This window comes from Antedon bifida, chromosome 5, assembly GCF_963402885.1.
Source record: "Antedon bifida chromosome 5, ecAntBifi1.1, whole genome shotgun sequence".
In the NCBI taxonomy this organism is placed as follows: domain Eukaryota; kingdom Metazoa; phylum Echinodermata; class Crinoidea; order Comatulida; family Antedonidae; genus Antedon; species Antedon bifida.
This window is the reverse complement of record NC_136230.1, coordinates 24,015,584-24,037,602: the sequence shown is the minus strand read 5'-3', so window position 1 is coordinate 24,037,602 and position 22,019 is coordinate 24,015,584. Positions and strand designations below refer to the sequence as shown.

Here is a 22,019-nt window from a genome sequence, read left to right as displayed (position 1 = left end):
GTTTCGGCCCAAAAGTGGGCCGAATCGTCCCACCAAAAGTGGGCCGAATAGTCCCGGGCCGAATCGTCTCAGGGCCGAATCGTCCCTGAACCTTTTTAACTTGCTTGCGAAATGTTTGTCGCCCTCATCAGCTTATGAAACAAAAATATTGCTCTTTTTCCTAGAAAATAGAGTCATATAGATTGTAGTAACATGTTATATTTATATGTAATAAAAATTATTATAACGTTTACTTAATTATACTTATTGCGTTTTGTGTATCATTTTTATTTGAACAAATTTAATTATTATTTGCAGAGACATATATATATGCGCCTATAAAATGATGTACATAGTGACACGTGCGGTTTGACTCGATTATTGGTTATGATATCATCATCATCGGCGGTATTATTGTTTTTGTGCGTCGAATCGTTCTATTTTTGGGGAGGCCCAACACCAGTCTGTAAAGTAAAAAATGCAACGTTTTTATAACAAAAGGTAAGTACGTAGGCCTAGGCCTATGCCTAATTTAAAAAAAATGCTCTTTTGTCATTGGTAAGTATGTGAATAAATGTCTTGTTATGTTGTATTAAATTTAAAGCTGCTTTTTAAATTTAAAATCCTAGCTGGCCTACGCCTAGAATAGAAGGCTAGCCTAGTAGGCCTAAATAAAACTAGGCCTATAGAGGGCTAGGCCTAGGCTATATAGAGTAGATAGAGAGCCTACTTACTAGTCTAGCTAGGCCTAGGGCCAAGGATTCTATAAGGACAATCATTAATGTGAAACAAGACCTTGTTTGTAATAATTGCATATATTTTGATCAATAAAATCATGCATTTTGTTTAAAAAGAAATTTTGTTGTAAAAAAACTATAATGATGATGGTATTTATTTTAGGCTGAAAAGGGACTCAATCTCCATTTCTCTCTCTGCCAAACAATTGCAATAGTAGGCCTACAGTAGACACAGATATACAGTTACCAAATGACAAAATTTAGTGTTTTTTTTTTTAGATTAAGTCACCTATTATTAATCTAAAATTTTCTATCATATCTTTTTTAATCGCACATAATGGCTACCAATAATATTATAAACATAAACATTGTTTGCCGAGAACTCAATTCTAAACTATAAAGTATAATGAAATGGATTTACAAACGATACACTTGGCTATCGGGCCCAATGTTAAGACTATCGGGGGCCCAACCCCTCAGACGATCGGGCCAAACTTTTAAGACGATCGGCCACATACAAAAATGGGGCCGATCGTCTCTATGATGGTGATCATCCTTGGACCTGATCGTTCTTTGCCCCCGATCATCTGTTCACCATTTAAAAACATCATCATCATAGTAGGCTGAATAGTTTATATGGTAATACCATTGTGAACGCTAGTGGCTTATGAATTGTGTTGTTGGACAAAATGATCAATATATTATAATCTTTAGAACTCGTGTACCAGCTAAAGACCATCAAAATTCATTTCATGTGACAAAATCTTATGGTACTTCACATGAATGGCTAATACCATATTTTCTTGGTTTCAATTACATTTAACAATCCCACATGCACACAAAGAGGTGGCATGTGATACCATTTTATGAGATACCATGATAATTGATACCATATTGGCTTTTACAAAATTAACCCTCAGAGGCAGATCCTGGATTTTTTAAACAAGGAATCTCTTAACATATTAATAATGCTAAATAGTCAGTCTGTCAATTCCTGGATTCGCCTTTTACTCTTTTAGGGTCTTTCATACCTGCTCCAGGCCGAGTCTATTCAGATTGCGCATACAGCAATATTAGCGACTTTTCTTTTCATGTATTGAGTAAAAAGATTGTCGTGTGGTCGTAAAAACAAAACATTGAGATGCAATTTTATTCGCCAGGCTGGAACCTGAGCAGGTGTGAATAAACCAGGAGTGAATAAAGCATGCGACAATAGAATAATTTTCAACTTGTCTCTACTGTACAACAGTAGGCCTACTTTGGGAAATACAGTAAAGCTGTAGTATAAAATGCAAGCATGATAGAGATCGATCTACACAGTAATATACATATATAAATAATTGGGATAGTGCTAATCAGCATGATTTACATTTTTACATTGAAAAACACATTTTGCAAGTTTTAAAAAATAATTCTAGAATTTAAAAGTTTTTCAGTAAATAACAGCCACTTTTTTGTTTATCATTTGTTATTGAGTATTTAGTTACTGTAGTTATGTAATTAATGAATAAGCTATAGCAACCTGTCTACAAAAAAAACTAGTTAGACAAACAAATATGGTAGTGATATGTCCATATAGGCACATCATATTTTTTTGTCATAAAGTTTCGTAGTGTAGACAGAGCTTAACGTTTAGTATTCGAATAATAAATTTTCCCATTGATCTAATATGTCAAATAAGTATTTAAACGTTGATTTACAGTAGAAATCATTAAACAAGCTTTTGTTAATAAACATTAATTAAATGAAGTACTTAAACAGGTTTCCCAATCAAATAATATCGAAGAGCAACAGACTTTGCAAAGTTAAAGACACCTTCCGTACAATTTGTGACGTTTTGTAAAAATAATACATATATATTACTTTAAAAACATTAAACCATGTCATTCCTTGTCTTAAATGTACGTTTTATGGTAAATTATGATAAAAAGTGAGAAACAATGCACTACCTAAGTAGCTCGCGGCGATCGACCTCTCGTGGACGGTCTTATAAGCCTAGCCTAGCTAGGCTTAGTTTTGTAGGCCTAGCTGGTAAACATCGGTAATGTACGAACATCGTACGCTAGCTATATACCTAGCCTGAAGTTGTATAGTTGCTGCATTAATTGTCTTTCTATTTTTGCCAGACTCCGTTGATACAAATTGGGGAAAACCCGGTATTTTCGCCGAAAATTTAGGAGTCTTCCATTTGTTTTGGCCTCACGATCGATCGAAAAGTGGGCGAATTACAGGTGAAAAAAAAAAATATCAATCCGCGCGCAATGCATTTTGGGATTTATAGCGGGCCGCTATAATTATTAGAATCAACTTATTTTTCACATTTTTAACCGTTTAAAGACGAAAAAAGTTATCGCAATAGGACCATATAGTATTATTTTTACACTAAATATAGTTTGTGATCTTAAATTAGATCTAAAAAACGTAGGGAAGGGGGCTTTAATAGATTTCTTTCTTTTCCACTCTAAATTTGAGAAAACATCTTTACACACAGTACTGGCTAAAGGCCAATTTACACAGATGAGGGGTAATGGTAAGCAAAAAACTGTGTTGTCCCACATAGAATTCAATGAAAGCTATTGTACACTTGAAAAGTAGAACCCTGGAATGGAATGCACAGCTTCATTCTACTAATTGGTCAATGGCACAGGATATTTACATTTCAATGGGCATTCACAAAATTGATTCTGAATTGCAACAAATCCACAGTATTGTCACAGGATTAAAGGGCTGATTATCTAACAAATCTTGAATAGAACATGTTGATTGGTTAATTTCTTTTAAACCTTTTGAATATTCATAACCATTTAATGAATATTCAGTTTGAAGTTCATGCCCTGGTTGTGGTTGAGTGAATGAAATAAGAGTACCAGCAACAAGCCCTGAATTCAAGCAAAAGACATACAAATATGGTATGCAAATGAGATACAGTGACTGTAGCTTGTAGGATTGTAAAAGTCACACTTCAATTGTAGTCTTTAGACTGGCAGAGAAAAAACATTTGGTCAGTGTATCGAGATTGTGTGAACAACTTATTCATGGTCAAAGTGACAGGCTAGCTTTAAAGAACTGAATGTACATCATGGAGAATATTTGACATTTTGGCTGCAGCCAGTGTCACTATTACTGTCTATACCTTGATGATGATTTTTCATCTATTCTAAATAGTTGTCTTGTTTTGTTAGTTCTTTGAGGTTGTAGACATGACTGTTGAGTTTAATACCACACCTAGCCGTGAGTATACATACTTATATTATGTGGTAATTTAATATTCATAGGGTGTATTGCCATTTTGGTGTCTAATAGTAATAATAACATTCCTGTGTGTTCTGACTTTTAATAGAATTGAATATTAATTAAACAGCAATTCATTGTCACATTTACTTGAATATCAACTTATAAACTACCTTTTCTTTCTTTTTTTTTATTAATTATTATGTACTTTAATTTCACACATTTACAATTTTATAACGTTAATATTTTACTATGTGAATCGTTGGTTGACTAATATATTACTATACTAATTGAATGATTTAATTACAAACGAGAGGATAATCATGTTAATATTGGCCCTGTTTGTTTTTTTCTTTCTTTCTACAGTAAAATAGAAATGGCTCTCAATTGACTGAGCTTTTAAAAAAAAAAATGTCAATTTTTAGCTGCAACAAACTTGTGGTCTCAATTTGATCAAATTTCTGAAGGTCATTGACTGGCAGCCAACATTTGACTATTTTCTATGGATAATAATGATGTCATTACACAACCACAGACAACTTTTAATTTTAAGTAAAAAAAATAATTAAAGCTACAATGTGGTCTTTGTTATAGCAAATTACTAAAAACATGTTTGTTTTTTTTAATTTTCAGAACAGACCCATAGTAATACCTAGAGTCCAATGGCCATATTTCAGCACTTCAATTAATTAATTCTTATATACTAAACGTTTATACTATTATACTTTTTCTAATACTACTGTAAACACCTTTTTTCAAGTTACTACAGTATACTGTATTTAAGGATTTCACTTAAAGTGGTATTTCCCTCCTACAGTTCATACTTACAATTTACCATAATAGTTTTTTAAGGGTTTTGAAAAACTTTCTTTTCTAATATTTACAGTATTTTGTTATTTTAATATATTAAAGCTCTGTCTGCACTATTAAACTGTGCCCAAATATGGTAGTAAGTGATATGACATCATGTCCATATATGGGCATCACATTTTTTTGTCACATACAGTTTGATAGTGTAGAGAAAGCTTAAGATATTATCTGAATCCTGTAATTTTCAACCTATTAGTACATTCTCAAAGGATTACAAGATAATGAGAAGTTAACAACTTTACAATCATTAATAATACATATCTTTTACACAAGAGTATCATTGTGAGTCTGCTGAGTACCCTAACATTTTGATTAGTATACAGATAATATGGGTTAAAAGTTCACAACAACATTATGAAAAAAAATAAGAATATTTTATTCATATACATATTTGCATTCTCACAATAGAATAAAAGTTGTAGCTCTGTCTACACAAGCAAACTACAGTAATTTATATATTTGTAGTGATATGACATCATCGTGTCCATATTTGCTCATCACATTTTCGTCACATAAAGTTTGATAGTGTAGGCAGAGCTTAAGAAACTTGTAAAAGAATTTTGGATGTTGATCAATTTCTATTTAAAAAGATACATTCATCAACTGACAAATGAGGACAAAAAGTGTAAAAAACTATTATATATTAACATAAAAAAAAACCAAAATTGTCAACATTTTTAAACAGAAAAGAGTAAAAATTACAAATTTAAAGTTTTTCAATACCCGTTTCTATACAATAAAAGTGGGCACAAACAAGATTGTCTAAAACGACATCACACTGTGCATGCGGTATTAATAGGTTAACTATGTAAAATGAATGATGTGTCTGAATTACAGGACTGTAGGCTACTGTATTTTGAATGCAATAAGATTATCAGTATGATATTACATTTGGTCACACCCTGAACTATTTCCCTTGGCCTTGGAATCTTATCACATTCACAATGATAAAATGACATGGCATATTGGAACATATGACACAGAATGTTAGGACATTTATCTGCTAATCCTGTTGTGGATGTGATGGAATTCACTATCAATCATCTACACAGTAACATAGTGTAAAAACATTTGACAACAATTTGAAGACCCTATGCTGTCTACGCTATCAAACTAGTTGACAAAAAAATTGTGATATGCCCAAATATGGGCATCTTCATGTCCATATATGGGCACATCACATTTTTTTGTCACTTAAAGTTTGATAGTGTAGACAGAGCTTAAGGAATGAAGGGTCAATTATTAACAAGTAAAATCTTACAGTAGCCTCGTGTTACTGTTAGACAAGCACCACTATTTGCAGTAAACACTTAATTCAATTTCTGTAAAGATGTATTGCCCTCCCCCCACCCCACCCCACCCCACCCAAAAAAAACCCAAAAATGTTTAATAAAAATCAGATGTTCATTGCAATCTAGGCCATTTTGCAGTTTAACTAAAGTCATTCACTTCCTTCCATAGAAAAAAAAAACAAACAAAAATAATGATTTCAATTATAAAAATATAAAATAAGTGAAAAATAATATCTTTAAAAACTAAATTTAATGGCCTTGTTGGCAAGTACAGTACTGTAATTTACAAAAAATTGTTGAGAATGTAGTTGAACCACATTAATTTCAAATGCAAGTTTTTGCTGCCAAGAAAAGTGAGGTTCAGTCATTACGAGTATTTAACCAGTTATTTGCAGCAGAAACAGGAACATACATTATCATAGCATAAAACACATTTTGACATTGACAAGCCTTAACAATAATTTTAACTGAAGCAGGATATTGGTTAAAGTTACTACCGGTATTCTGGTCAGTGAAACAAATTAAATATTTAAATTTAATATGGTACACTTGCTCCTGTACTGTAGCCTACTGTCTGTACAGTGGATATTTTATTTTTTATGTTAGTTAACCAGTCGCCGTTTCAATTTTTGTCTTTTCTCAAGTATTAAACTTTACATAATATGAAATGACCTTAGGTGAAAGATTTAGGGTGTGTCGCGAAGTGTTTTTGGAAGTTGGACTAAATCTTGAGTTTGAACGCTTGCTATATTGCTTGTACTATATCCTTAAGCTCTGTCTACACTATCAAACTTTATGTGACAAAAAAATGTGATGTGCCCATATGGACATGGTGATGTCATATCACTACTATATTTGGGCATATCACTACCATATTTGGGCACATCACACTTTTTAGTCAAACTAGTTTGATAGTGTAGACAGAGCTTTAGGCAAGACACAATTTGGTAGATAAATTAAGAAATAAAATTGATACTTTAGTACAATACATTCCTTTATTATCCAAAACTAAATTAATGTAGGGCTCTCAACTAAATCCATAACAAAAGAAACAATGATCTAAACTACTTTTAGAATAGCATTCACCACCAGGAAAGAAAGGGAATTTATAACCTTGACACCAAACTGCAGACCCCAAATTTATAATTTTTGTTTAAAATGTACTGTATGTGTAACTACTCACCGACCAACTACTGTATATACAGACTTAATGATTATTATATAGATTTAGAAATTTATAATACTCTTTTATTGGTCTTCTTTCAGTAATTTTGTATTCTGTATATTTTCAACATAATATTCTCTCTATTCAATAGAATAATTAGTTTAATAGAATACAAAACATTGATTACTTTTATTATTAGTTGTTGTTTAATAATTAGAACACAAAGTATACCGCTTTAGATTTGAACCAAATCAGATTGTTGATGCGAGCAGCAGGATAATTATAGATGGCACACTTTATAGGTTGGATGTTGGTAGCACTGTTGTCTGCATGACACAAAAACCATGAAAAAACTGGCCATTCATTATAACCATTCATTAGAACTCTTCTCTGTTTAATATTCTTAAAACAGAATATTTTAAGAATTGGTATATATATTCCCATGAATACGCACAACCATAGACTCCATTTAATTTTCTACAAGGTTCAAAGTTTTGGCCTCATTTTCATAATAATAATAATATCTTTGATTTAGCGCCTAATGTTGTGAAACCTCTAAGCGCTGAACATTATTACCCCAGTCATTTTTGGATCAAACTTGGAAACATACTAGTAATCTAGCTAGTAATCAGCGCAAAGCTGTGTCTTGATCTAACCGGGTTCCCATTTTATACACCTGGGTGAAGAGAGGCAAACGTAAGTAAAGTATCTTGCCTAAGGATACAAGCAATGCAGCGAGAGTTGAACCTCGAACCTCGATCTCACGATCAGTAGTCGAACGTCTAACACACTGCACCACACTCCCTTACTTTTTAATCCTGTCCGATTGCTAATGATATTATTATTATTTAAAACACTGGTATTTTTGTGTCTTTTATAGCTACTACAGATGGTTATAGTTTTAGCACACAACCTGGGCAACAAGTGTTCATAACATTAGGGAATGCATGCAGAGAAGCCATGCAAGAGGATGAAATTTCCAATACCGATTTCTACATCGGTCTTAGCCTGGCTGTCAGTTCAAGTATATTCATCGGCTCCAGTTTTATAGTAAAGAAAAAGGCTTTGATAAAAATAACATCATATGCTACCAGAGCAAGTAAGTATGGGTGTATAGTACTACGTATAATCCCACTCCTAATTTCTGTTTGCTTTGTTCATTTTCAGACAAAAAAAGTTCAAAGATGAATTTTTAAATAAAATTAGTCTTTGACTAGGTTAATTTGTAGTTTTAATCAATTTAATCACTTTCATAGAAAATAAAATAAAAAAAATTAAATTTTCCCTTATAAAATGACAAAATAAATGGTTAAATTCAACCAAAAACCCATTGGCTGGCAGCCAATTTGACTATTTTTTGCTTTAAATTACAGTTTTTTCAGGTAAATACATTTTTTATCGATCCATTGATTCTCTGCTCCAACATCGAGAATACTCAATTTAATTTATAATAACTCATAATCGGTCATATTCGCGGTACATTTCTCTGTTCCAACATGGAGAATTCATAATATTTACTGTGAGGCATGAGAAGATATTATTAAATAAGAAAAGAAGACAAAAATATTCAATCACTTTCTTTCAATAATAATTCCCAAATTGGTTTATTATTGTCTCATTTAATTGCCTTAATTGACAAACAAGTATGGAATGGAAAATGTGTAAAACAATTTTTATTTTTACAGGTGATGGAGGACATGCATATTTAAAAGAATGGCTTTGGTGGGCAGGGTTCTTAAGTCGTAAGTATATTATTGCACTCGGAGAACACGATCCTCCTTTTGACAGTTAAAGCCCCCTTCCCTACGTTTTTTAGATCTAATTTAAGATCACAAACTATATTTAATGTAAAAATAATACTATATGGTCCTATTGCGATAACTTTTTTCGTCTTTAAACGGTTAAAAATGTGAAAAATAAGTCGATTCTAATAATTATAGCGGCCCGCTATAAATCCCAAAATGCATTGCGCGCGGATTGATATTTTTGTTTTTCACCTGTAATTCGCCCACTTTTCGATCGATCGTGAGGCCAAAACAAATGGAAGACTCCTAACTTTTCAGCGAAAATACCGGGTTTTCCCCAATTTGTATCAACGGAGTCTGGCAAAAATAGAAAGACAAGTAATGCAGCAACTATACAACGTCAGGCTAGGTATATAGCTAGCGTACGATGTTCGTACGTTACCGATGTTTACCAGCTAGGCCTACAAAACTAAGCCTAGGTAGGCTAGGTCTAAGACCGTCCACGAGAGGTCAATCGCCGCGAGCTACTTAGGTAGTGCATTGTTTCTCACTTTTTATCATAATTTACCATAAAACGTACATTTAAGACAAGGAATTTTAAAGTGATATATATATATATGTATTATTTTCCAAAAAACGTCCAAAATTGCAGGGAAGGGGTCTTTAAAACATACCTGTCGACAATAACAAATCAGTAGTTCCAAATCGATTACTGACACTTTACGAGCAAAGCCAGCAACTAGGGGCCTCGGACAGGGTCCAGGGGCCAAAGTAACTTCACAAGTTAATGTCCATCTTAAATAAAACATAGACCATACATATTATCATGCAAAAATTGAAATGCTTATACGTTTACAAGTTCTAACCATTTTTACTAAATTAGAGAATGTTTGAGGCCATTTTAAGAAATTCATAAATTCCAATGGCAGATGATATTCTGGCCTTCGACTAGTAGATTTAATATAAAAAGAGCTGCTACTGCTAAACAATAAATACAAAAATGAGCTTCTGGGGGCTTTCCTTTGCCTCCCGAAGTCCCTTGGAGACATTCTATATCTGGCCTGCAAGATTATTTATAAATTACAATTAGACCCATACTAGAACCCCTACGCTGTATGTCTTGTGCCTACTGGCTACCAGCATATTTAAAACTGTTCTACCTTTCACTTTTGTGAGCTGTTGATGAGACAGTAAGCTTAAATATTCAGTGTTTTTATTATCTGTTAGCTCATAAAACAGAAGATTAAATTTCAAGACATCAGAACATATTGATTTGACGCTGTATTTCACAATTTATTGAGCTTTTGAATAATTGTTACTGGTAGTATCTAGAGGCTAATACGATAATATTGAAAAAAAAACTCTTTAAAATCTTTATTACATAAAAAAGCTTGTTCCATTGTATGACAATTTTTTGGTATAGAATAAAAATAAACACAAAGAAATTCATGAAAATCTCTAAGGGCCTGTTTCTACTGCATAAAAATAACTTGTTAAAATCGGTGTGAATAAATTAACTCAATTTTCTTGGGAGCAGAAACAGGACAAATTTGTGTTAACCGGTTAAAAGGCAGCGCAAAATAACCGATTTAAAACACCCATTCAATTCGGTGTTAGAACGCCATTTAACCGGTTATCGCTGGGCAACTTTTAGCTGCAACACAAAATAATGGTTATTTGATTGACAGCTTTTGACCCTGTGTCAACTATGCGGCAGTAATGTTTGAATTAACCGCCAGGACCAATTGCATTTTGGGTAATTCTAACAATTTTTGTCGACGACCACCCATTGGTTTAACAAGTTATTTCGGAACACAAATTGAGTCTTGTTATTTTTAATCCATTTTAAAATAAACGGTTAATTTGCATTATGCATAAGTATATGTACACAACTTCATATATAATATTTACATGAAAATAAGAATAATAACAAATAATAATAAGACAAACGCTAAAGGCCAATTTACGCAGACGAGCGGTAACGGTAATAAAAATAGGATAGATACAGATTGTACTGTACTGTACGTGGGACAAGCTACGCAGTTTTCCGTCTGTGTAAATTGGCCTTAACAGTAACTTCTAAATTTTATTAATTAGTCATTTGTTACTTACTTAACTTAATTTCATTTGCCAAAAGTAAAAAAGGTTATTTTGGAGGTTGCAAGAGTGCCATAAGAAATAAAAAATAACAGACAGCCTTTATTACAGTACAATGTAAAATTACATTGTACAGTACATGACACATTACATCCTTTGATTTTAATATTCTTTTTCTTTTTTTAGTCGGAGCAGGAGAATTTCTAAATTTCCTTGCTTATGCATTTGCTCCTGCTACCTTGGTAACACCTCTTGGAGCTCTTAGTGTTCTTGTAGCGTAAGTAATAGTACAGTAGTATAGTAGTTTGTGAGCTTTAACCATGGGTAGTACAGTAAATGATGATCCTCGATCCCTAGCCATATTTGGGTTATCTTTGGCCAATCCAGTTTAAGTGTCCCTTCTCAAAAACTGTACTTGGTGGGTGATGTCGTTATGCTTAGAATGCTGCATATTGATAAGGATACAGTACAAGCAATGCACGAATGGTTGATTTGAACACATGATCTTTTAATCGGTAGTCAACACACTGAGTCACACGCCCTCATAATTATAAAACTATATTTCTATTAATTACTATCGTATGTGTTAATATAATTATTATTTTTATGTATTTTTAATATATGTGTGGAGAATATTTATTGAATAAACGAACAATACAGTAATAAGATAGTATTTTTTAATAAGATAGTTCTTTCTGTAATGTTCCAACAAAATACTACAAATATAATATATTTCATAATAATTGTTTAAATTTCTTTTTTTCATCTATGCTCATACTTAATAATAATAATATATGGTATATAATCTTCCAAAAAGATACATAAAATATTAAATATACAAGAATTTAAATTTACGATAAACTAATTAAGGTTAAAAAGGTTAAAACTTTTTAATTGGTTTTTCTTTTTCAGAGCTATCCTGTCTTCATACTTCTTGAATGAAACTTTAAATATTCTTGGTAAGACTGGTTGCTTTCTATGTGTAATAGGATCTGTGGTCATGATATTACATGCACCAAAAGAAGAATCTGCAAATACGTTAGAAGAACTAGCAGCCCGGCTTATATCCCCAGGTATGTTGTTCATTGAATCAGAATCACACTATGAAATTACAGTTGGTTTGGCATGATTTTTTTCTTTCTTTCTTTATTTCCATCATCATACACATTCATAAACATTCATAAACATACATAAATAAGCATAGTACAAAGACAAAAAAAAAAGAATGGAAAGGGAAATGTCGGAAGCATAGCATATACAAGTAGAAACCCCCTGTTACAAATATATATATAATATACAAATCCAAAGGCAAATTACTGAAAAAATGACAATACTGTGGGTATCAGTGGCTGGATCTCAATAGAGATGCGAAAAGCTAAATCAAAACGATAAAGTAAAACAGCCAGAAAAGTTAGCAGAGTCCTTCATCAGTGTTTATATATATATAAATAGAAATCTGAAAAAGAGGCACATAGGCAAGATCGCACCAATTCAACTCTCTGATGCAAAGCTACTTCATAGTCATTATATTATCATAGAATAGATTGATTGGTTTAAATAATATTTATTAACAAGTATGTTGTTTTTGTCATTCCATACAGGTTTCATTACTTTCGGTTGTTTGATAACCACCGCATCAATCATTCTAATTTTCTACTATGCGCCACGCTTTGGTCACAGCAACGTACTCGTTTATGTCGCAATCTGCTCTATGATTGGCTCGTTATCAGTGATGGCTTGCAAAGGACTCGGTATTGGCTTCAAAGAGCTGTTTGAAGGCGTTAACGTTTTTCTAGACCCATTATTTTGGAGTCTTATATTTTGCTTAGTATTTTTTATCACGATACAAATGCACTACTTGAACAAGGCGTTGGATATATTTAACACATCTGTTGTGACGCCTATTTATTATGTGTTTTTTACAACAACTGTATTAATAGCTTCAGTGATTTTGTACGAGGAATGGGTTTCAATGGATTTCGGGGACATAACTGGAACGTTAGCCGGATTTTGTACTATTATAGCAGCTATTTTTCTACTCCACGCTTTTAAAGATTTGGATATTACTCTGTCAGACTTGCCGTCAACAAATAAAGGTAGCAGTCATGCGGCTAGCATGGAATCAATGAACCATATATCAGATCGCGAGGATAGCCAAGTAAGCACAGAGACGATAGCGTTGTTGAACGATATAGAAATTGGAATGAATCATAATGATCGTAAGTGATGTAAAATTAACAGAGCTGATAGATGAAGCAACTTTTAGAGGACACTAAAATTACTCAGATAGATATCAATGTGTTTGTTTGCACCGTTTAGTATTTAAGACTATGAATGATTATAAATTTAGAATATGAATGATTATAAATTTAGATTTGTCTACTGCCCTCTAGTTAGAGAAAAATATTTTAATCTAAGTATCGTAGGAAACTAATTATGTGTATCATTATTAAAACGAGAAATTGTTTTATAAAGAAAGTAAATAGTTACATGAATATAATAGTATAGAAAATAATAAAGGAAATTATATGTTAGATTTTGTTAGAAAAAAACTGTAATAATCAAACTAAATTGAAATAAATATGAACATAATATTCAATGTCAGCCAGGTAATTAGTTTTTATTTGCGGTTGTGTAATAAATTCTGTATTTAATATTTTTTTTTAATTAGTAGCATGGACTCTGCTAACATTTTTTAAAAAAATAGATTGTGTACAGGTTAAAAAAAATTATTTAATAATAGGTAAATTTAGTTTTAAAAACTAGAACGTGAATATTTTTTTTATGAACAAAGTTGACAATATAGTTGTACAATTATTGTAAAAAATACAATGAGAGAAGTCAAGATGTATGATTAATTTTTAAAGTATTAAAATTAATTTAATTATTACGTAAGAGATTTCTTTTAATTAAGTTGAGATTATTTCATCTCTATTCTTTTAAAAACTTGTATCTATTTTTTTGCTGAAATTGAGTATTATTGTTATATGTTGTTGGAGGCATTGTGCGTTTTTCTGACCACGTATGTTTTACATTCTACATACAGTACAAGGTTTTGAATGTTACAAAACAGATTTGAAATCACAAACAGGATTTAATTCCTATGTCTGGAAATGAAGAAACAATGGCAAATAATTCAAAAATACTTATTTAAAAGCAGAAATGTATCAATTTCTTGCCTAGCGACATTAGCCTATTTCTCTCCAAGTTTGTAACACTCTCGGAGAGAAATAGGTCGATGTTGGTTTATCCAAGTAAGCGGCACTCATAGACTACCAACAACACTTGTTTTTAAAATATTCTATTGGAAGAAAAACAATACAAACAAACAGAAATACAAGTGATTTTGTATCAGTGTGAAATTATTTTCTGTGGAGATACAAGGTTTTTAAAGATTAGCGACGATTTGTATTAAATTTGTATTAAGTTGTGTGAAATATTTTAAGGTAAAATTTACATTCCCTGATCGACTTGAACTGGTGTTAGTGATTTAAATTGGAAATCATATTTTGTTAATAAATCATATTTAAGGTAATTATATTTATTTGATTCTACCGCAAAATATATGTTTTGCTTTGCAAGGTCTACAATTATAAATATTAATTTAATATTTCAGTGCAAGATTTATTTTATCAAAAATTAAAATTTTTTTTAGCATATCTGTAACAGTAACAACTAATTTTATTTTAATTAAATCTGGCACCATGTTTTAAAAGGTAATTATTTCAGAAACAAAAATAGAGGGCGCAATATAAAATGTAGTCACGCATGCAATTTCGACTAGAAATATTATTTTATCAAACTTTGGTCAGTCAGGCTTGGGCAACATAGCTGTTGTTTAGGACTTGTGTGTATGCAGGTTCTTATATTTTAAAATAAAAATAGCAGTTTTAAACCTGGCATTGCTAGCCTTTAATACAATATACTGTGGAAGAAAGTCACTGGACCTTGACATTTGTTAATAACCGCTTATTCAGTGTTTTCACAAGCACTTAAAGTTAATAATCATGTGAGACATTTTAAAAGTTCAATAATAATATTTGATACAGTATTGTATTTTAGTTAAAACTTAAATATAAGACATTTTAAATTAAGTTTTCTTCAGTATATGCTTGATTGCTTATAACCAAGTTTAAGTGAGCAGCTAATACCCCAAGACAAAAAAGTATATAATCATTTTACGTGAAAAATGTGGGAAAGGGTTTAACAATGTTGGTACAGTATCCCAGTGTAGGCCCGTCTTCTGTATCTTTCCCCTTCATTTTTTTCAAATTAATGGCTTGTTTATACTACGAACGAAAATGAACGACAATAAATAGATAAAAATACATTTTTCTTTTCATAAAACAGATGAAATTTAAAAAAGTTTAATTCTATGTACTATAGAGTAACCATTTATCAAGTAATATTTTTTTTAATCCTATCAAATGACGTCATGATCAATAAGAACAATAAAACTGTTGTATCAAAATGATATTATTATCTTACTAAAATTATTATGTCATTAGAACGTTAAAGTTTCTGCGCCTGTTATGTTTATATATATATATATATATATATATCATATATCACCGGGCGGTTTAGAATTAATGTTCTTTGCCTGTTCTGTTTATATATATAAAAGTATCTCTTCGGAGATCCCGCCTCGTGAATAAAAATACTGAAAGATGAGGGCGTATCAATTTGATCTCTGTTGCGCGTGCATACAACTGAGGACTAGTGCTGTTCCGCCGTACCACGCCGAGAATGGTAAAGAGTCGCTTTCCAATCGAGTTCGAACAATACCATGAAAGCCCCAGTGGTCTAATGGTTGGGACATCTGCATATCAAGCAGGCGGTCCGAGTTTCGAGTCTCGGTTGTGGCGACTTTTTCTCATTCTCACTGATTTCCTCATCTTTATCGTTTCAAATTAATTAATTAAATTTCAGTATATCACCGGGCGGTTTAGAATTAATGTTCTTTGCCTGTTCTGTTTATATATATATATATATGCATGGGCGATTTTTTTTTTTTTTCTCATTTTCACATATTTCCTCGCCTTTTATCGTTTCTAATTAATTAAATTTCTGTATATCACAGGGCGGTTTAGAATTAATGTTTCTATGTCTGATGTGTTTATGCATATATGTATATATGCACATATTACTATGACTAATGTCTTTTACTTATTCACTTGATCGTAATATTTGATATTGAAATCAAGTTATTTGATAATTGGTATATCTTTCTTCATTTTAATACCTTATTATGTTATTACGACTACTATTCAAAAATTGTGACAATTGACTGCTCCAGGAGCAGCCCAGTTGGCTCTATCGTATACTGTATATTTCCTCTATGTTTATACAAATACTTTATTAGGTGATCATTTAGAATAAAATGATCACCTATTGTTATTGTATAAAATCTTTATTATTATTTTTCTTTTTTTTATTTTTTTTCTTTTTATTGTTTCTGTACACTATTTTGTGTAACAATTATCTCAAAAAGTTTAATGTCAATGATTACAAAAATTTCAGAATATCTTTCAAATAATATAACTTAATCCTAATAAGCTTTCCAGCGTGATCACTCATCCGTGACGACATTTATACGCCATTTTGCGAAATCACATTATCAATCATATCTCCAAAATTCATTATCACATATTAATGAAATTCACTACACGTAAACTTCAGATCAAGGGTAAAAATATTAGCAAATAAAAAGTTGCGCGTTTCAAGGTCATGCATGTGAAATCGCGCGCTAAAAATTTAAAACGCGCAAAATTAGGTTTTGATCAATTTAGAGCATGAATTAGGCCATTTGCGTGTTTTCAAAAATTACTGCGCAAAAAAAAATTTTGCGCGCGCGATACTTAAAAAGCGTAAAAAATATGAATTTTTTTTACAAATCTCATTCTACTCACCATCCTTAGTACGTTCACCAAATTTGAGTCAGTTCCGACTTAAAATAACGCTATACGAGCACGTTAAAAATGACAAAATGCGCACATTAATTTTACAAAAGTTCTGAAAATGGTGAAAAATAGGTCTTTTTTAAAATGAAAATAATTCTTCAGAATGCAAGATGACCCCCGATTTTTTTAACTTATTCTGGAAGCCATTGAGTTGTAGATATGAATTCATGTACACATTTGACGTACAAAATGTTTTGACGTCATCAAATGGCCACTTGAATTTAAATATTAGGATTTGTTATCTTTTTGTGTAGATTATCACATTCAACAGAGCGCATCTTGGTTATGTGTGCTCGAATTTCGCACAAATTTCAGTATGTGCTTGCTTAATTAATTATCTTTATCATGAGTTGACACTATTTTCATTTTATTGACGTCATCATGCGTAAAAACTTGAATAACGTAGGCCGTGTAATTTCACCTTCGCAGTAAATTTGAATATCTTACAGCTCTTCAGAATTGAAGGTTACCTTGATGATTATAATTTATTATGAAAGCTGATGAAATGTAGATATTAATTCATATAAAAATTAAGCCTATCGGATGTTGTGACGTTAACATATGGCCAGTTGAAGTGAAAAAGTAGTTTTTTCATATTTTTCGTCAAAGTTATACACATTTCAAAGAGCGCGCACAGCGCTTCTACGTGCCAAATTTTTTTCCAAATCTTATATTTTTTTGCTCAATTAATTATCTTTCGAAATTGTCATCTTAAAGTTTAGTTTGATAACGTCATCATGCCAAAAAATGTGTGTCCCGTAATTTCACCTATGCTACACTGTATATAGATATACAGTATATACTGTACATATGGCATATAGGCACAACTCAGCACTATAAGCGTATATAATAGGATGGCATACATCAACATTTTCCGATCGTATGTTAACGTACGTTCATGTTTAAAAAAAAATAATTTCAGTAAAATGATCACCTATAATTCGTCAAAGTGACGAATTAAATTCTAGTTATATATTATGACTCTTTGATTTTCCACATCCGTTGCGTTTATATATTTGGCTCTATATAATATAGCCTATATATATATACTCCATACTTTTATTTTATCATTACTATTTTTTACATTTTTGTTTTAATTTGTTGTTAAAACAAGTAGTACTATTATTATTCGACTAGTACTATCTTTAATGACTTTTCCAACATTTTGTTACTATTTTTTATTGCAATATTGCATTTGATCGTATTATTTAATACTCGTAGTAACTGGATATTGAAACTAAGGTAAATAATTGATTGTACTAATAGTATATATCTATTTATTGTTGACTATCAAGGCCCTACATAGCAATATTTACTACTATCAATATCAATATTTTACTCTATGAAACACGTACACCGTATTACAATTATTACTACTACGATATTTGTTTCATTGTAATTTAATTAATTTTTATTCACTGTACTACAAATATATAAATAAATAGTATAATTAATAGTAAACAACCAACCTAGATGCCTAAATTCAAAACTTCCATATTATGCAATTTAATGTATTGAATGTGCGATTATAGCAATATTACTCATTCTTCTGATAACTCGTACATTTAAAATCTTCAATATATTTTATGTGTGTACATGCATATGCATTAATTTAGTAATTACTATTTTTTTTCCTTTTACAATATCAACGTATATCAATGTTATGTATGTTTTGTAATAAGTGTTTAAGGGTAAACGACACACAAATCAACTGCGCTATTTGTAACATGCCCGCCCACTCAATTTGTTCTCCAACATCTCAACCAAATAGACATATCCCAAACGATTTTTATTGCTATAAGTGTCTCAGTGAAATATTTCCTTTCAATCACATAATCGAGGAAGACGAATTCAAACACGAAGTAAATCAACTTAAAAATGATCACATCATAAATTTCTTAAAGCTCCAAAATTTAAAAATTAATCCATTTGAAATAAACAACGATACTGACTATGATAATGATACAACAAACTCCAACGAAAAATGTGAATACTATCTAAGCGATACATTCAATGCCAAAACAAGTAACATAGATAACAATCTAAGTATAATACATATGAATTCCCGCAGTCTAACTAAAAACATAAACTCTATAACAAATTATCTTCATACATTAAACCATAAATTCTCAATCATCGCCTTCAGTGAAACATGGTTTGACAATAATAATACTCCCCCTCCCCTCACTCATATCAATGGCTATACTACTGTACAATCCGATCGCCTGCACGGTAAAGGTGGAGGTGTTGCCTTTTACATTTCAAACGAATTAAATTATAAAGTTAGAAATGACATAAGCCTACCATCTAGCCCAACATATGAATCTCTTTTTATAGAAGTCGATACGAAACCAAAAAACAGTATAGTAGGCATTGTATATAGACCACCAAGTAGCCCCACCCATCCATTCCTTGATAACCTCTCCAAATCTATAGACACTCTAAATAAAGAAAACAAGTATTCATTTATTTGTGGTGACTTCAATCTCGATCTTATGAAGCACAATATACATGGTCCCACAAACGAATTTCTAAACACTATGTACTCAGCTTCCTTCTACCCCCTTATTGACAAGCCAACTAGAATCACAACTAAATCGTCTACCCTAATCGACAATATTTTTTCAAACGTCCTCGACCAACAAATCACCCCAGGCATCCTTTACAATGACATTACCGATCATTTTCCAGTTTTCCAAATACTAAAAAACTCCCACCAACCAAATAGTAAAAAACAAAACATCACAAAAGAAAATTACTATTCTAGGAAAATCAACGAAAAATCTATTGCATCATTGGGAGTCGATTTGATTTCCACAAATTGGAATGAGGTGTACCGTAGTGATTCTGCTAACGAATCATATGATATTTTTTTTGACAAATTTTCCTCACTATATAATACAAACCTGCCTATGACCAAAAAGAAAATTAACAATCGGAAACTAAACAAACCTTGGATTACAACAGGAATAATAAAATCAATTAAAACTCGAAATAAACTATATAAAAAATACATCAAATTACCTAATATAACTAATAAAACCAATTATGTTACATATCGAAACAAACTCACTAGATTGATCAAGGTATCTTGCAAACAGCATTTTGCTAACAAATTTAACAATTATAAAAGTAATATAAAAAAAACTTGGCAAACAATAAACAATATTCTTGGCAAAAACATCCACAAAAAAACCCCTAGTTTCTTCTTACATAATAACACTAAATTCACTGATCCTCTAGTCATTGCATCCAAATTTAACCATTACTTTGCAGAAATCGGCCCAAACCTCGCTTCTAATATTCATGCTCACGCTGGTAACTTTTCAGACTATCTTAAGAACCCAATTAAGAACTCAATCTTTTTCTCTCCTACATCTTGTAAAGAAATTCTTGAAATCACTTCCAAATTTAAAAACGGAAAAAGCCCCGGTCCTGATGACATCGATCCCAAAGTTATCAAAGATATTGCTCCTTTCATTATCAAACCCCTCTCCCATATTTTCAATCTTTCTTTGTCTTCTGGTACATTCCCGTCATCTCTTAAAACTGCCAAAGTCATTCCAATCTTCAAAAAGGACGATCCCCATTATTTTGCCAACTACCGCCCAATATCTTTATTATCTTGTTTTTCTAAAATTCTTGAACGGCTAATTTATAACAGACTCTACAACTTCCTCTCTTCTCACAACATTCTTCAAAGCAATCAATACGGCTTCAGGCCTAATCATTCTACTGAATTTGCACTTTTAGATACCCAAAACACAATTTCTTCCGCTTTGTCTAAAAACTACCACACCATTGGCTTATTTCTTGATCTGTCTAAGGCATTCGATACAATTGACCATACAATCCTCCTATCAAAACTTAAATATTATGGCATCCGAGGCATACCACTTTCTCTTCTTACGAACTACCTGAATAATAGAACGCAATTTACTTCCTATAACTCCCACTTTTCTGAACTTCTTCCTGTTACATGCGGCGTTCCTCAAGGATCCATTCTGGGCCCCCTTCTCTTCCTAATCTATGTTAATGACTTAATTCATGCTTCAAACTCTTTTTCATATGTTCAATTTGCTGATGATACCAATATCTTCCTTTCCCATCCTGATTTCAACACTCTTACAAGAACCTTCAACAATGAAATCAGCAATGTTTCAAACTGGTTCAAACTAAATAAGTTATCCCTTAACATCAGTAAAACAAACTACATTCACTTCTCCACTAACAAAAAAACTAATAACAATCCGAATGCAAATATATACATCGATCACACCCCTATCAAACAAGTTGAAAGCACATCATTTCTTGGCGTTCAAATAGACAACAAATTAAACTGGAAGCTTCATATAGCTAAAATCTCCAATAATATCTCCAAAACCATTGGTGTACTAAATAAACTGAAATCTACATTACCTCCTAAAATCATCACTTCTTTGTACAACACACTCATCTTGCCTCACCTCTTCTATTGTAACACTGTCTGGGCAGCAACAGATTCAAAGCATCAAACTCTTTGTCCATGGCTTAGTACTGAAACAACTAAACTTGACAGACTATTCAAACTCCAAAAGAAGGCAGTCCGTATATGTACCCAATCAAATTATCTCTCTCATACTAAACCACTTTTCCATGATCTAAACACCCTAAATATCTTTGACATAAACAAATTACAGACAGCCCTTTTCATGTATCGACTTTCCAATAACACACTTCCTAATACCTTAAAAAGATTTTTTCAAAAAAATAACGAGCTTCACAAATATAATACCCGAAATTCAAACAAATACGTCCAATCTAACCTAAATCGAAACTCTTCTCGAAATTCAATTATCCACACAGGCCCCTTAATATGGAACTCCCTTAACAAGTCTTTATTTGATTATAGTTTCATCATATTTAAATCAAAATACAAAAAATACCTAATATCAAAATACAAA

The 22,019-nt window shown here is 31.6% G+C and overlaps 1 protein-coding gene across 4 annotated transcripts; it reads left to right on the top strand.

Annotated features, from left to right (window-relative positions):
• Window positions 1–392: 392 nt before the first annotated feature.
• On the top strand, window positions 393–15,619 carry LOC144841987 (magnesium transporter NIPA2-like). Of its 4 annotated transcripts, none has more exons than XM_078698314.1 (6): window positions 393–480; window positions 8,155–8,373; window positions 8,960–9,016; window positions 11,303–11,393; window positions 12,029–12,189; window positions 12,718–15,619. In XM_078698314.1, exons 2-6 carry the CDS (start codon window positions 8,235–8,237, stop codon window positions 13,341–13,343), a joined length of 1,074 nt encoding a protein of 357 aa, XP_078554440.1. In that variant the 5' UTR covers window positions 393–480; window positions 8,155–8,234; the 3' UTR covers window positions 13,344–15,619. The 4 variants fall into 4 exon arrangements, with proteins under 4 accessions (XP_078554440.1, XP_078554441.1, XP_078554439.1 ...); XM_078698315.1 differs by having other exon boundaries at window positions 440–484; XM_078698312.1 differs by lacking the exon at window positions 393–480 and adding an exon at window positions 3,327–3,947.
• The last annotated feature ends 6,400 nt before the right edge of the window (window positions 15,620–22,019 follow it).